Here is a 13,552-nt window from a genome sequence, read left to right as displayed (position 1 = left end):
CCTCAAGATTGTAGAGCTTAGGTTGCAATGGAGAATGCAGAGGTCCCAGCAAGGAAGCGCTTGCTGCAAGGTCACATAGATGCCTGAGACCCAGGACTCTTGCTTGAGGTCCCACCTCCTCAGTGCAAGCCCAGGAAGAGGTTCCCACTCAGTTCCCAGATAGTGCTGGGTGCTCAGCCTCTCCAGCTTCCTCATTGGCTTCCAGAAACGAGTTAAGTCTTGCTGGGTCGAGTCTGTTTCAGGTCCGAGTGTGATCTGCCCTGAGATGCTTATCGTGTTTCTGGAGCGGTTTCTTTTAGCTTTGAAGAGTGGCAGCAGCCAAGCCTGCCATAAAGAGGCTGCAGGACGTTACAAGCAGCCTTTAATGCCCTGTGGTCTCGGCTTCCTTAATGGGCATTTCCCTCCCCTCCTTTTCCTCTTTCCCTTTTATATGGTCCCTGGTTTGGCTTTCCCAGTGCGGTTTAGATTCCTCACGGAGAAGTCAAAACCATGGAATCCCTTCCAGGTCTCTCCCCCCCGCCCATCCCTGTGGGCTGCCTGGGCCACAGCCCCAAGTAGAGAAAAGAAGCATTGCTCAAGAGAACCGCCCTGCTGGGTGCAGAGAAGCTAACCAGAAGCTGCTTTGTACCAGAGTGGCTGACCCCTGAGCCTGGTGGAGGGGATCGGAGGCATCACCCATGGCAGGGTGGCCTTGCTTCTAGCAGCCAGTGTGGCCTGTGCTCCAGAGTCGGGTGGAGTGGTCCTTCCCCTCACCGCCCCCTCTCCAAGCCTCTGCACTTCCTGAAATGCATCTTCATCCTTCGCTAGTTCTGTCTACAGCTCTGTCAGAGATGCAGTTGTCTTTGGGGTGAAGCCTGGAAGGGTAACCCACATGGCCTCCACATCTCTTCCTCCAACTCCCATCCATTGACAGGATGAGAAGGGTAGGGGTGCCACTTGTGGAGGGTGACACCTCTCTAGGCTGCCCCGAGTCTCTTCCATTGCTCACATGGTCCTTCAGGGTCCTGCTGGGCACCTCTAGACATCTGGAATCATAGAGTCTGGCTGATCTGACAAGCAGCTGGCTCCAGAACTCCAGCCCAGGGACACCCATCACCTTACCAGTCCCAAGAGCGGTCTCCCTGTACATCAGCTTAATGACAAAGGCTCTTTATACAGCATCCCCACAGCCACATGCAACATACCTGTCACATATGAGCAATAAAGTGATGGGCAGCCAAAAAAGGATAAGGAGCCAAGGGGCAGGGACCTCGAGGCCATTGCCCTATGAGGAACAGGGTCACTACTATCTTAATAAATCACCCTTTGCCGCCTTTGCAAGGGAAGCCGTGGTGGAGTTCTTATCTGCAGGTGGCCAGACATTTGGCTCAAGAGAGCATGGAGGCAGGGGAGCTTGGGGTAGATGCTCAGGTAGGGATAGGGAATGAGTGTGCCAGGAGGTCCTTACTGGAGCACCTGCAGTGTGACAGGCCATGTTAGCGGGGTCCTGGGAGCAGATGGGGGAAGTGAGCTGTGTCCCATCATGTGTGAGGATGAGCTGGGCGAATGAGAATCGGGTCACGCATGCTCTATGTTCTGGCAATCCCATCTCATCTATGCAGGGTGAGCTGTACTGTGGTGACAGGGAGGTCAGAGGCCACTGCAGCCTCTTCTTGCGGGTCCCAAGGTCCCCTACGTCCCCTTTCCCCTGCCAAAGGCTGCTTTAGGAAATGGCTGCCTCTCCCTGAAGGAGACCTCTTAGCCAGAGGTAGCAGAATGGATGTCCTGGGGTGCAGCTTTGGCAGTGGGAGGGAGGTGGGCCAGCCGCCCCAGCCGCTTCTGCCCCAGAAGGGAGACCCCTGAGGAGCACTGTGAATCCCCTTCTGCAGTGGCCCAACAGGACTGGGCTCCAGCTGCCCACAGAGAGCGACTGTCCGCACATACCCAGCCTTGCCTCATTCTTCTCTCAGTGATGTTCACTGTGCTGTCCTTTCTCATAAGTCATGTACTCTAAAATCCTCCTGGGGCTGCCGCAGGGTGAATGGCCTAAACTGAGACACTGGCCTCTGTTAGTCCTTCACTTGGACAGAGACACAACTGAAAAGTCCGAGGATAGCCCCAGACTCAGAAACAGCCACATCCAACTACTGAAGAAGCAAAGGAAGCGGCCCTCACTAGTGTGGTCTCCTGGCAGTTGTTCCGCTCAGGAAGTATTTATTGAGCTCATACTGTGCCAGACCGGTCTTCGATTTTCTTCTCAAGCTATAATAAAGTTGGCCACTGGGGGCGCCAGGCTTTCATCTAGCCAAATTAGCAACTGTGAGAAAGAGGAGGCTCAGGGCTGGACCTCATTGGCTCAGATTGGGCCTCCCCCATGCTTGAGCCAATCACTGTGTCTCTGGTTGGTTAGGCTTGTCATGTGCTAACCTTAGCCAGCAGGCTGTGGTTAGCTTGATCGGTGTCGGAACACTGTGGGCGTATCTCATTGACCTTGTAAGGGTCAATGGGCTTCTCAGACAACCGCAGTACAGACCTCAGATTGCTTCTGCTGTTTTGTTTGTTTGTGGGGTTTTGTTTGTTTTGCTTTGTGGCGGCACGGGAGTGGGGTGAGGTGGGGTGGGGTGTTAATGAGCTATAACACTCAGAAGAATGAGGTAGGTGCTCTAGACATGGGAAATGTGTTGTAGATAGTCTAGAAAGATGAAGATAATTCCCAGCTCATGTAATCCTCAAGCAAGGCCTTCTTTTCCGAAAGGGGGATGGACATTGGGCCCAGACGACACCCACTGGGCCCACACGTGCCAATGTGTAAGGCCTTGATCATCAGACGAGTGAGTTCGGATTCTAAGTTTGACAGTCTGGGCTGCGGGTACAGCTCAGTAAAGGAGCATTTGCCTAGTATATGCAGGTCTTTGGTTTGGTTCCCAGCATGGGGACTCTGAGGCTGAACCAGCTGCATTTACTAGCCTGGGAAAGAACAATGTGTAGATGTACTCATGATTGAATGTGACCATGTGTTGATGTTTGTCATGGCTGAACACAATGAATTGTTCATCGTGACTGAGTGAGACTTCCTGTAAACCTTGCCCATACCTGTTGTGGGATGTCCCAACCCCGGCTGAAGGGTTCAGAGAGATCAGGGGACAGTCCAACTGGAACAGCCATAGTCTCTAGTCACCTGTCTCACCCTGGAAATAGCCACCCACCTAAGCTAAGAATAGGAATCCTTGCTTAGCTAGCAGGAAGGAATGCTGGTCTCTTAAGGAGGGACCGGAAGACAAAACATAGCACATGGGCTGGGCCTCTTCTCATATTTACTTGTGAGATCACTAGAAGGCCACGCCCTAACATTGGGCATTGATCCTGCCACAGACCCAGACAAGGTGAGTTGACCAGGTTGTTCATAGATGCCCAAGATGGCAGCCTCCCGGGAGAGGCCCTGGGCCCTCAACCTTGGGCGCCTCTTGCCCCCCAACAGAGGTGATAGCTTCTCTCTTGCTTTGTTGGCAATGGGCCGAGGTGGTGTAGGTGGGAACCAGTTGGAAATCCAAGAGGTGAGGGGATGAGAGGATCTCCACAGCGGCCTCAGCCAGAACCGCTCAGCTCACCAGCCTCTCTCTTCCAGGCAAGATCCTGTTCCGGAGAAGCCACATCCGGGACGTGGCAGTGAAGAGGCTGAAACCTATCGATGAGTACTGCAGGGTAAGGCTGGGGCTGGGGAAGGGAGGAGTGGAACCGGTCTCAGGCCTCCACCACCTTTGGAGGAAGATGTCTGTACCAAACCCAGGCCTGGTGTTTCCCGGCAGGGGGTGGGGGGAGTGGGGGGGGGGGGGGGGAGTGACTGCCACTTGGGAGGGTCACTCCCGGGCTGGACCACTGTCTAGTGCAGAGGGCCTAGGACTCACGCTAAAGCTCTGCCTGTCCCTTTCAAAACACATCCATATTTATAAAATGCTTAGTTAACCACCTCTGCCCGCTTAGGAGTTAAGTGCTGGAGGGGCCTTAGGGTGGTGTCTGCTGGAGGTAGGAGGATTGTTTCTTTGAATTTCTTTGAGTATGGCTTGAATCAGTTTTGAGCGTGGTGGCATCTGGAATGCACATTTGTTTATTCACACGAGTTTTAATAGATGCCAGTGTACTCTCTGGTTGGTGTTTTCTCTCTCTCTCTCTCTCTCTCTCTCTCTCTCTCTCTCTCTCTCTCTCTCTCTGTGTGTGTGTGTGTGTGTGTGTGTGTGTGTGTGTGTGTATGTACAACATCGAAACAACCAATGTCCGAGAGCAGGCAGGAGCAGCATATGTCATCAAGCTGAGCCTGTTTGTCCTTCTGCTTGTGTTTTTGTTTGTTTTGTTTGGGGCCATAGTGCTAATTCTGACCCCAAGGCCTCAAATCCTGTCTTTTAGACTGATTATAGTCTAAGACTTCCCGGAAGATACTCATTAGAGTTGTTGGTATTCAGACGTCCAGACTGCTTGTGTTCAAAGCCCTGTCTAGCTTTATAAACTTACTTCCCATCCAAAGTCTCTGTTTCCAAGTCTGTTCAGTAGGAAAGAGGGCAGTCCCTCCATCGTGGGGGCAGAGTGAACTGAAGTGTATTAGGTACAAGTGGTGTGTGGCTCAGAGGACTTGAGTGTCTTTTGTTACTATTACGGAACACAGACATTAGTATTAATAAATAAGTAAAACATATAAATGTATTTAAAAGGATGTTGGAGAGATGGCTCAGCAGTTAAGAACAACTGTTGCTCTTGCAGAGGACCTGAGATGGTCCTACATGGCAGCTCACAACCTTCTGTACCTCCAGTACCAGAGATCCAGCACCCTCTTTTGGCCTCCACAGACATTTCCTGCGTCTACTACACAGACATACATGTAGGCAAAACACCCAAACATATAAAATAAATACTTTTTTAAAAAAAGTATTAAAAGCAAGTAAAGGGCTGGGGGGGGGGTCCCTCAGTGAGTAGAACACTTGCCTAGTGTGTTTAATACCTAGTAGTTAAAAAAAATAGGCCGGGCAGTGGTGGCACACATCTTTAATCCCAGCACTTGGGAGGTAGAGGCAGGCAGGTCTCTGTGAGTTCCAGGATAGCCTGGTCTACAAAGAGAGTTCCAGGACATGACAACCAGGGCTACACAGAGAACACCTGTCTCAAAAAGCCAAATAAATAAAAATATAAAGTACAAAAATAAATAATAAAAAGACAAAAGCATTAAATAATTTGCTGTTATTCATACCACTGACTTTAATAGAAATAGATAGAATTCACAGTTAAGCAGAGCATAGAGGTGCATGCTTATAATCCCAGCAGGCAGGCAGGGAGATAAGGAGTTTAAGACCAACCTGGAATACATAACGAGATCATGTCTCAAAAAACCAATGGTTAGAGATACAGTGTAATGATAGAGTATGCCCAAAGCCCTGGGTCTGAGCCCAGCCTCCCTAAAAAGTAAGAGACAAATAAACCTATAGCTCAGTGATACCTACTGTGGAATGTGACTTCCAGGAAGGAACTGGTGGTAAAGGCGCATGCCACCAAGTGTGATAATTCAACTCTGCTGTGGAAGAGGGAGAGAACCAAGCATGTTGTCCTCACATCTCCACACGTGTGCCGTGGTGCATGTACAGCACATAGGAAGGAGGGGAAGGAGAGAGAAATAGTGAAAGTATTTTCAGTTTATTTTCATTTTACATGTGTGAGTGTTTTGCTTGAGTGTACCATGCGCATGCAGTGCCCATGGCGGCCAGAAGAGGGCGTTGGGTCCTCTGGGATAGATGTTTGTGAACTGCTGTGTAGGTGCTGGGAATTGAACCTGGGTCCTCTTCTCTCCAGACATACACACACACACACAATCCCAGGAGGCTTGGGTGGGCATGGAGACACGATAATCCTAACGCTCAGGAGGTTGATGCAGGAAGATGGAAGAGGCCATCCTGGGCTAACTGAAAGAAAAGAGTCCTAGAGAGGGAGAATAACATGTTTTACCTAAAGAATATTAGAGTGAGAACATCTGGGGTCTAGTCCAAGAGCCTCACTAGCTGTGTGACCTTGAAAAAATGGGAATGAAATCCACAGTCTCGGGTTGAGTGGGAATGCATATCACTGTTAAGTGACTTCAGAAATGCAGTCCCTATACTAGGCTCTTACTGCTAAGGTCCCTGTCTGTGGTAGTTTGAATGAGAATCCTCCTTCACCCCATAGGCTCATCTGTTTGAATGCTTTGACCCTAGTTGGTGGAACTGTTTGGAAAGGATTAGAAGATGTGATCTCGTTGGAGGTGTGTCACTGGGGGTGGGCCTTGAGGTTTCAAAAAGCACACTCCATTTTCGGTTGGCTCTCTTTCTCCGCCTCCTGGTTGTTTTCTCAAGATGTGGACTCTAGGGTACTGCTCCAGCACCATGCCTGCATGCCTGCTGCCATGCTCCCCGCCATGATGGTCATGAACTAACTAGAACAGTGAACCTCAAATTAAATGCTTTCTTCTGTAAATTGCCTTGGTCATAATGTCTTGTTACAGTGATTTAAAAGTAACCAAGACACTTTATGTTCTAAAATTTATTAACATCTCCTGCTTGGCAACACAGATGTTTAAGTCAGGCCTGGCGTGGTGGCATATGCCTTTAACTCAAGCACTTAGGAGGTGGAGGCAGGATACCCAAGAGTCTAAGGTCAGCCTCAGCTACATAGTGAGCTCAATGAGACCCTATCTATAGAGTAGTAAATCATCAATCCTGCACATTTTAAAATGACAACTGAGTCTTTAACTGTCATCCCGTAGCTTCCAGGAACACAGTTGCTCTCTTCCACTCCCCTTGAACCCAGGTTTGAGTTTTGTCCAGATTGGCCTGGGTCACGTGTTCTGCCTCACTGTAAACTATGAATGAGTGGCTCTGAGCTAGATGTCACTCTTCTTCAGATCAATATCCTCTTTTCTCTTTAAAGGACATTCACCATTTCTAAACTGGTGGCTGCAGCCAAGGCTTTTTATTGCTTTAAGTTAAATAAATGAGCAGAGCTAATGGAGGTGGGTCAGAGGCAGAAGGAAGCTATAATTTATGGCCCAGATCAGCCTGCCTCCTTAACTGTGGAGCCCGAGGCAGCCACAGCTGATTGTGCATCAGCCAGAGGAGGAAGCCCACAACATTTCCTTCTTGAGAATGGCTTTGAACAGGGGAGTTACAGAAATGCGGTCTGTAAAAGAGGGCCCTCCTGACCTAGCATGGATGGGAGCAGCCCAGAGTGGGGCTGGGGCTGGTGCCTAGATCAGGGGTTTACCACCTGTCACCTCTCAAACAGTACTTTACAAATGTGTCAGAGGGCCATGCAGGCTGGCCTTTAATCCTGCTGAATTAGAAAACTGAGGTCTGCCTGGCATGGTGGCACACATCTTTAATCCTAGCACTCAGGAGGCAGAGTCAGGTGGATCTCTGAGTTTGAGGCCAGCCTGGTCTGCCTAGCAAAGTCCAAGACAGCCAGAGCTGCACAGAGAAACTGTATCTCAAAAAAGCAAAGCAAAACAAACAAAAAACCCACAAACAAACCAAAAAAACACAAGCAAGCAAGCTGAGGTCTGTACTGCGGTTGTCCCAGAAGCTCACAGACCCTTCCAAGGTCAATGAGCTATGTCCACAGAGGTCATTGCTTTCCACAGCTGTGCCATCAGATGGTGTGATTTGTGACCACTCAGTGTTACTGCCCACCACCACCACCACCACCATCATGGCCAGTAACGTGTGCCTTTCATTCCACACCTAGGCTCTGTCTACCAGTCCTTTTGTTTGCCATTTGATTCAGGGTCTCACTATGTGGCCATGTCAGTCTCAAACTCAGAAGCAACCTCCTGTCTCAGTGTTGTGTGACACTGTCCTTTGGGAGATGTGAACAAATGTCTACTCACCTCAGAAAGGGAACCAATGACAGACCAAAGTATGGATGTCATTAAAGTCTGACTTGGTGATCCAATGAGTTTGTGGAGTTACATAGGAATATGAGTGAAGGGTTCCTTACAGAAGCAGAAATGACTTAAGACAGCTACATCACCAAAGCCCATCCCAGCATGGATGACAGTTCACAAAAGCTAGAAGTGGATAGCCTGCAGGAAGCTTAACAAGTTGAAGAATGTCCTTTCCAGGTAGCTCAGCTGCTCTGACCCTCTTTCAGGCAGCTTGGCTGGTCCACTCTTCTTCCAGGAAGCTTAGTCCTCACAACTTTATACATGCTTAGGGAAGGGAGGAGCCTAGTGCGTCTGATCAGTTTCAGGAACTTCCTGAAGCCTTTGAGTTGTTTACTTCCTGTGCTGAAAGCTCCACCCAGGGTAGAATGTTTCATCTCCCCTTAGAGCAGTGGTTCTCAACCTTCCTAATGCTGCAACCCTCTATTATAGTTCCTCATGTTATGGTGACACCAACCATAAAATCATTTTCATTGCTGCTTCATAACTGTAATTTTGCTACTGTTATGAATCGTAATGTAAGTATCTGTGTTTTCTGATGGTCTTAGGTGACCCCTGTGAAAGGATTGTTCCACCCCCCCCCAAAGGGGTTGAGACCCACAGGTTGAGAACCACTGCCTTAGAACCTCCTGTTATTTCACTTCCTTTCTAAGATCTAGGTCCTAACTAGCTTCTCTCCGAGATGAAAGGTTCAAATTAAGAGGATTCTGCTGCGTAACGCAGCCTTCTGGGTGCTGGGATATCTTCACTAACATGCCCATCCTGTGGCACTGGCATTCCCCACAGCTGAACGGATGTCAGTCAGTCTCGCTCTGTCTCTCACCTCCCCCCCATTCTCAATCCGACCCATCTGCCCTGGCACTGGGTGCTAAGAAGACAGTCTAGGAGTGAGGCAAGAACCAGAGCCCCTGGAATGGGTTAGGACGGAAAAAGTGGGCACAGGTAGGTGAGTCAGACCAGAGCAGCTTCAGGCCCCAGCCTAGGTACCCCGTAGCCCTGGCCCTTCTCCATTCTCAGTGGCTTCACCAACCAGTCACTGAAGGGCAGGGCTGGAAGAGCAGGGTCACTCAACAGATACCCTGCAGCTGTTGTTGGCAGCCCCACTCTCCTCCCTGTCTGTCACCCCCACTGTTCCCTCCTGCCTGGATACAAAGGTGTGAGACTCACTCACCCTTGGCCAGAGCCTAAGGTCAACCCTCTGACGTCACCTGGGTCATACCCTGTAGAAAGACCGTCTGAGCCACGGTCAGACAGATGATCTCACTAATGACTGTGTACTGGCCCTAGAATTAGAAGGACCTTAGGGACATCTCACAGATACCAGTGAGGAATGCCAGAAGCAGAAATCCCGGATCTGGACCAGGCTACTGACACAGAGTGAGGCTCCTGACTGATTAGATGGCCTTAGCTGCTCATGCCCGTTTTTCTTAGGGGACTTACTTAACTTCTCTAGGCTTTAGTTGCTTCTATAAAATTAGAGTCATGGTCACATCCTTTCTTTCAGAGTTGATAGAGTGCATGAGCCAGACTTCTAGAATGTTCTTATTGCTAATAGACTGGCCTCGGCAACATGCCTGCAGCACTTCTCAGAGGCTTTGCTGTGCTAACCAGCATGGCAATGGCCAAGGCCAGGAAGGTGCCATCTTATATGTACCCATGGAAGTCATTGTAATCTGGAATCCCAGAACTAGACTTTCTTTGAATACTGGAAGAACTAACAACCAGAGAGATAATGTGAACTTCCCAGGGTCACACAGCAAATATACGGCTGCCGTGCTAAGACTATTCAGGGGCTTCCCACACATTCTGGGGTTCTTGTTAGTGCGCCATTGCTTCCGCCTAAAGAATGACCATGATGTAACAACTAAGATGCACCCAGGGTTTGCTCAGCACCAGCCTAGACATTGCGCTGGGCTCCTCAGATTCGTCACCTCTTAATGGGTGACAGCTACACTGTCAAATCTGCTGTGTCGAGCTCAGAGAGGCCGGTACAGCCTGTGAAGAGCAGGAGCGGGACTCACACCCATGACTGCTTCGTTAACTTTCCACATGACATGTGTCATGAATGTCCACTTACAGAACCCAAGACCTGAGCTGGGAACCCGGCCCCCACCCTGCCTCACTCAGCGTGGCCAGGCCTAGGTTCCTGCTCTGGAGTGTCAGTGCTGATATGGTCTGGGGACAGGCCACTCAGCACCAGCCACTTGTGCCAAGTGGTTTTGGCCAGACCCGGGCTGCTTCAGGCTGGGCGCCTCTGTCGTCCGCCAGCAGTCAGGACGAACCCTTGACAAGCTCCCCTGCAGGCTCCCTGTTCAGTCAAGATGTCACGGTCATTCCACCGCAAGACCTCTTTGTGGCGCATACGTCCTCTATCCACAGAGGTGCAGGTGTCTGGTAGGGTTCAAGGCCCTCTTGACCAGCTGCCTTGTCTTTCTGAGGTCATCCCAATAGCCACTGCACAGAGCCCTGACTAGTGATGGCTTTCATGGTTCCTGCCTAGCTCGAATCCTTAACACCCAGGGAAGCTCTGCCAGCCCCCAAGGAGCCCTTCTGTCCATGCCTGACCACCACCCTCCTTCCTTTTTCTCTCCTGCATCCCTCCTTGTCTCTCTTAAGTCATTTTTCCTCCCTCCTCCTCAGGGAGAACACGGAATGTACCTCCTATGTTAGATAAGAACCTGGTGACCTTTGGGGCTGGATTCACCTATCTGTACATGTTTTGAGCCCTGGGACATGGATCCTGCCACTTTACCCTATTTACAGCTCCTTCCTCACAACAGCTTTGGTATCCCCACTATAAACAGAGGCAATGTGTCATTTGATGTGCTCTCCAGAGGGTATGTCACGTCTTCCTCTTCCGATGTCACACATACACACACCAAGAAGCCCTCCTGATGTCAGGTGGAGGAACTGGCATCTGGGACAGTGCCCAGCAGAGTTGTTGCTCATTAATATTCATTTTTCTTCTTTTCTGGTTGATGGGGAGGTTAGAGACCTTTGCAAATCCACAGGCTCTCGAAGCAATGGCTGGGAGTTAACTGCAAAGGCAATTGCACAATGCTCTCATGCTAAGGTCTGGTCTTGTCGAATCTCGCCCCATCTTGCCTGGGCGTGGATTTGGCGTGGAGGAGTGCCTCTTGGTTGGATGCTTGGTGATGGGCAATAGACGTGGGTTGTCTGACCAGCTCAGAACATTAAAGCAAGTTTCTCTTTCCCCACGTGAGCTTTCTTGGCCTCCTCTTGTCTCACTGCTCGTGGGCATTGGCTTCTGGACATCTGTTGTTTTCTTCACTCATCTGTTCATTCATTCAACTGTTAACTGAGTTTCTGCTCTGAGTCACTATCGACAGAACAGGCCAAAGTCCCTGTCTGCACAAAGCTTTTATATTTGAATAGTTTTCCCAGCCCCCATGGGTGGTTCAGGGCAGTGTTCTCAGTCCACCGCATGTGGTTACCAAAATTATTGGCTGGATATCAATTGGTTAACTGATTGTCAACAGATTAATTGGCTGGTTAGGTTTGCTGTTGTTTAATCTGTGTGTGTGTGTGTAAATAGGGGCTCATGCATGTCATGGTAAGTGTGTGGAGATCAGGATAATTTCAGATGTCAATCTTTGTCTTGCCCCTGGTTTGAGAAAGGGTCACTTTCCTGCTGCATGCACCAGGCTAGCTGGTCCATAAGCTTTTGGGGACTCTCTTGTCTCTACCTGTCACTAGACACAGGAGTGCTAGGATTACAGAAATGCACTGCCACGTCCAGCTTCATGAGGGTTCTGGGGATCCGAACTCAGGTCCTCACACCTGAGTGGCAAACACTTAAGTCTCATTATGTAACCTTGGCAGGCCTCAAACTTCCAGAGACCCTCCTGCCTCTGCCTCCTAAGCATTTGGATTATAGGCATGCACCACCACATCTTGATGTTAGTTGATTATTGTTGTTGTTTTTGATTATTGGTTTTTGATCTGTTGTTCGTTTTTGTTTGTTCTGACAAAGTCTCATTAGTCTAGCTTGACGGGGAAAGTATACATCCAAGGATGACCTTGAACTTCTGATCCTCCTGCCTCTAACTCCCAAATGTTGAAATTACAGGCATATGCCCCCAGGACCTCTTACATGCTAGGTGCTAGGCCACATTCTACTAACTAAGCTACATCCTTAACCCTAGACCAGTGGTTCTCAACCTGTGGGTCATGACCCTTTGGAAAACCTCTGTCTTCAAAAATGTTTAAATTATAATTCATAAAGTAGAAAAATTACAGTTATGAAGGAGCAGTGAAAATAATTTTATGGTTGGGGGTCACCACAACATAAGGAACTGTATTAAAGAGTCGAGTGTTAGGAAGGTTGAGAACCACTGGTCTAGATGTTTTTGTTGGTGGTGGTGACTCTTTTTTTTATGGATGAATAGGCTGATAGACGGATTGTTTTATTCCAGCTCCCCGTGGCCTGGCTGGCTGTTTCCCATGGTGGAGTGTTTGAGCTCCCTCCCCACTTGGCTGAGCTGACCCCATCTGGGTCATCGCATCTTACGGCCTCTCTCCTTGTCTCTCACAGGCGCTTGTCCGACTGCCTCCCCACATCTCACAGTGTGATGAAGTCTTCCGGTTCTTTGAGGCACGGCCTGAAGATGTCAACCCCCCCAAAGAGTGAGTCATGGCTGTCACCACTTCTGTGTGATTGGGAGGTGTGGGCCAGTTGGAGGCCAGGGGGAGGCTGGGGACACGGGAACCTAGTAGAGGGAGAGCTAGGCATGCCACCCAGCAAAAGCTGCATCCAAGAAACATTGTCACCCCCAGGGCTCCTAATGCAGAGAATTCTTATAGATTGTCTCCCTACAAAGGTCTACCTATCCTTAGCAGCTATATAGATGAGCCACAGTTTATATAACCTTTAAAATCAGGGAACTTATTTTTCTTATTTTTTGCTGCAATGAACATTTTTGCATATGTCACACACAAAATGCACCAATACATATATACATAATTAATTTTTTTTAAAGAAGTGAAAGCCAGCCATGTGGCACACGCCTTTAATCCCAGCACTCAGGAGTCAGAGGCAGGTGGATCTCTGTGAGTTCAAGGTTAGCCAGGCCTACATAGTGAGATCCTGTCTCCAAAGGGGCCAGAGGGTTATACCTAGGTGATATAGATGCCACTGCACATGATGGACAGGAAAGCAGGCCACAACAGTATCTCCAAGCAGGTTTCCCATAAGCTCACACTCTCTACCTCCAGGTTGCCTCTCTTCTGGAAACTGTGTGGTCCTGGTTTTGCTGTCCTCCCCACCCTGTTCCCTTGGTCCTTCTTCACTCTCAGGGTAACCATGGCTCTGAGTTCTAACCTGGCATTGCTTGTTCCCAAATGCGATGGCCTTTCCTTCTCCTCCCGTGATGGTGGGGCAGTACTACTTCTCCTAGGTGATGGAAGCCACGATTAGGGCAAGAGGGGAGTGTTAATGGTTGAGATCAGGGAACCCCACCTTTATCCCAGCCCCTGCTCCTGCCAGTCAGCTAAATAAATGAGCCCCATTTTACTTGTCATCCTGTGGCCTGATGCTGTACGATAGACTAGCCTTGTGCCCACCTCCGGAGCTCCATCCCAGCAGTGGTAGCTCCCACACAG

At 49.5% G+C, this 13,552-nt stretch overlaps 1 protein-coding gene across 2 annotated transcripts in view; it reads left to right on the top strand.

The window, feature by feature from the left end:
- Sh3pxd2a (SH3 and PX domains 2A) overlaps nucleotides 1–13,552 on the top strand; it is a 160,511-nt gene that overhangs the window by 45,548 nt on the left and 101,411 nt on the right. For both annotated transcript variants that reach the window (XM_036171892.1, XM_036171883.1), the window contains exons 3-4: nucleotides 3,605–3,681; nucleotides 12,486–12,577. In XM_036171892.1, coding sequence (XP_036027785.1) covers nucleotides 3,605–3,681; nucleotides 12,486–12,577 — 169 coding nt within the window. The remainder of the gene's footprint in view (nucleotides 1–3,604; nucleotides 3,682–12,485; nucleotides 12,578–13,552) is intronic.

This window comes from Onychomys torridus, chromosome 1 (genome assembly GCF_903995425.1).
Source record: "Onychomys torridus chromosome 1, mOncTor1.1, whole genome shotgun sequence".
Lineage (NCBI taxonomy): Eukaryota > Metazoa > Chordata > Mammalia > Rodentia > Cricetidae > Onychomys > Onychomys torridus.
The sequence above is the reverse complement of the archived record's forward strand: the minus strand, read 5'-3'. Positions and strand labels throughout refer to the sequence as shown.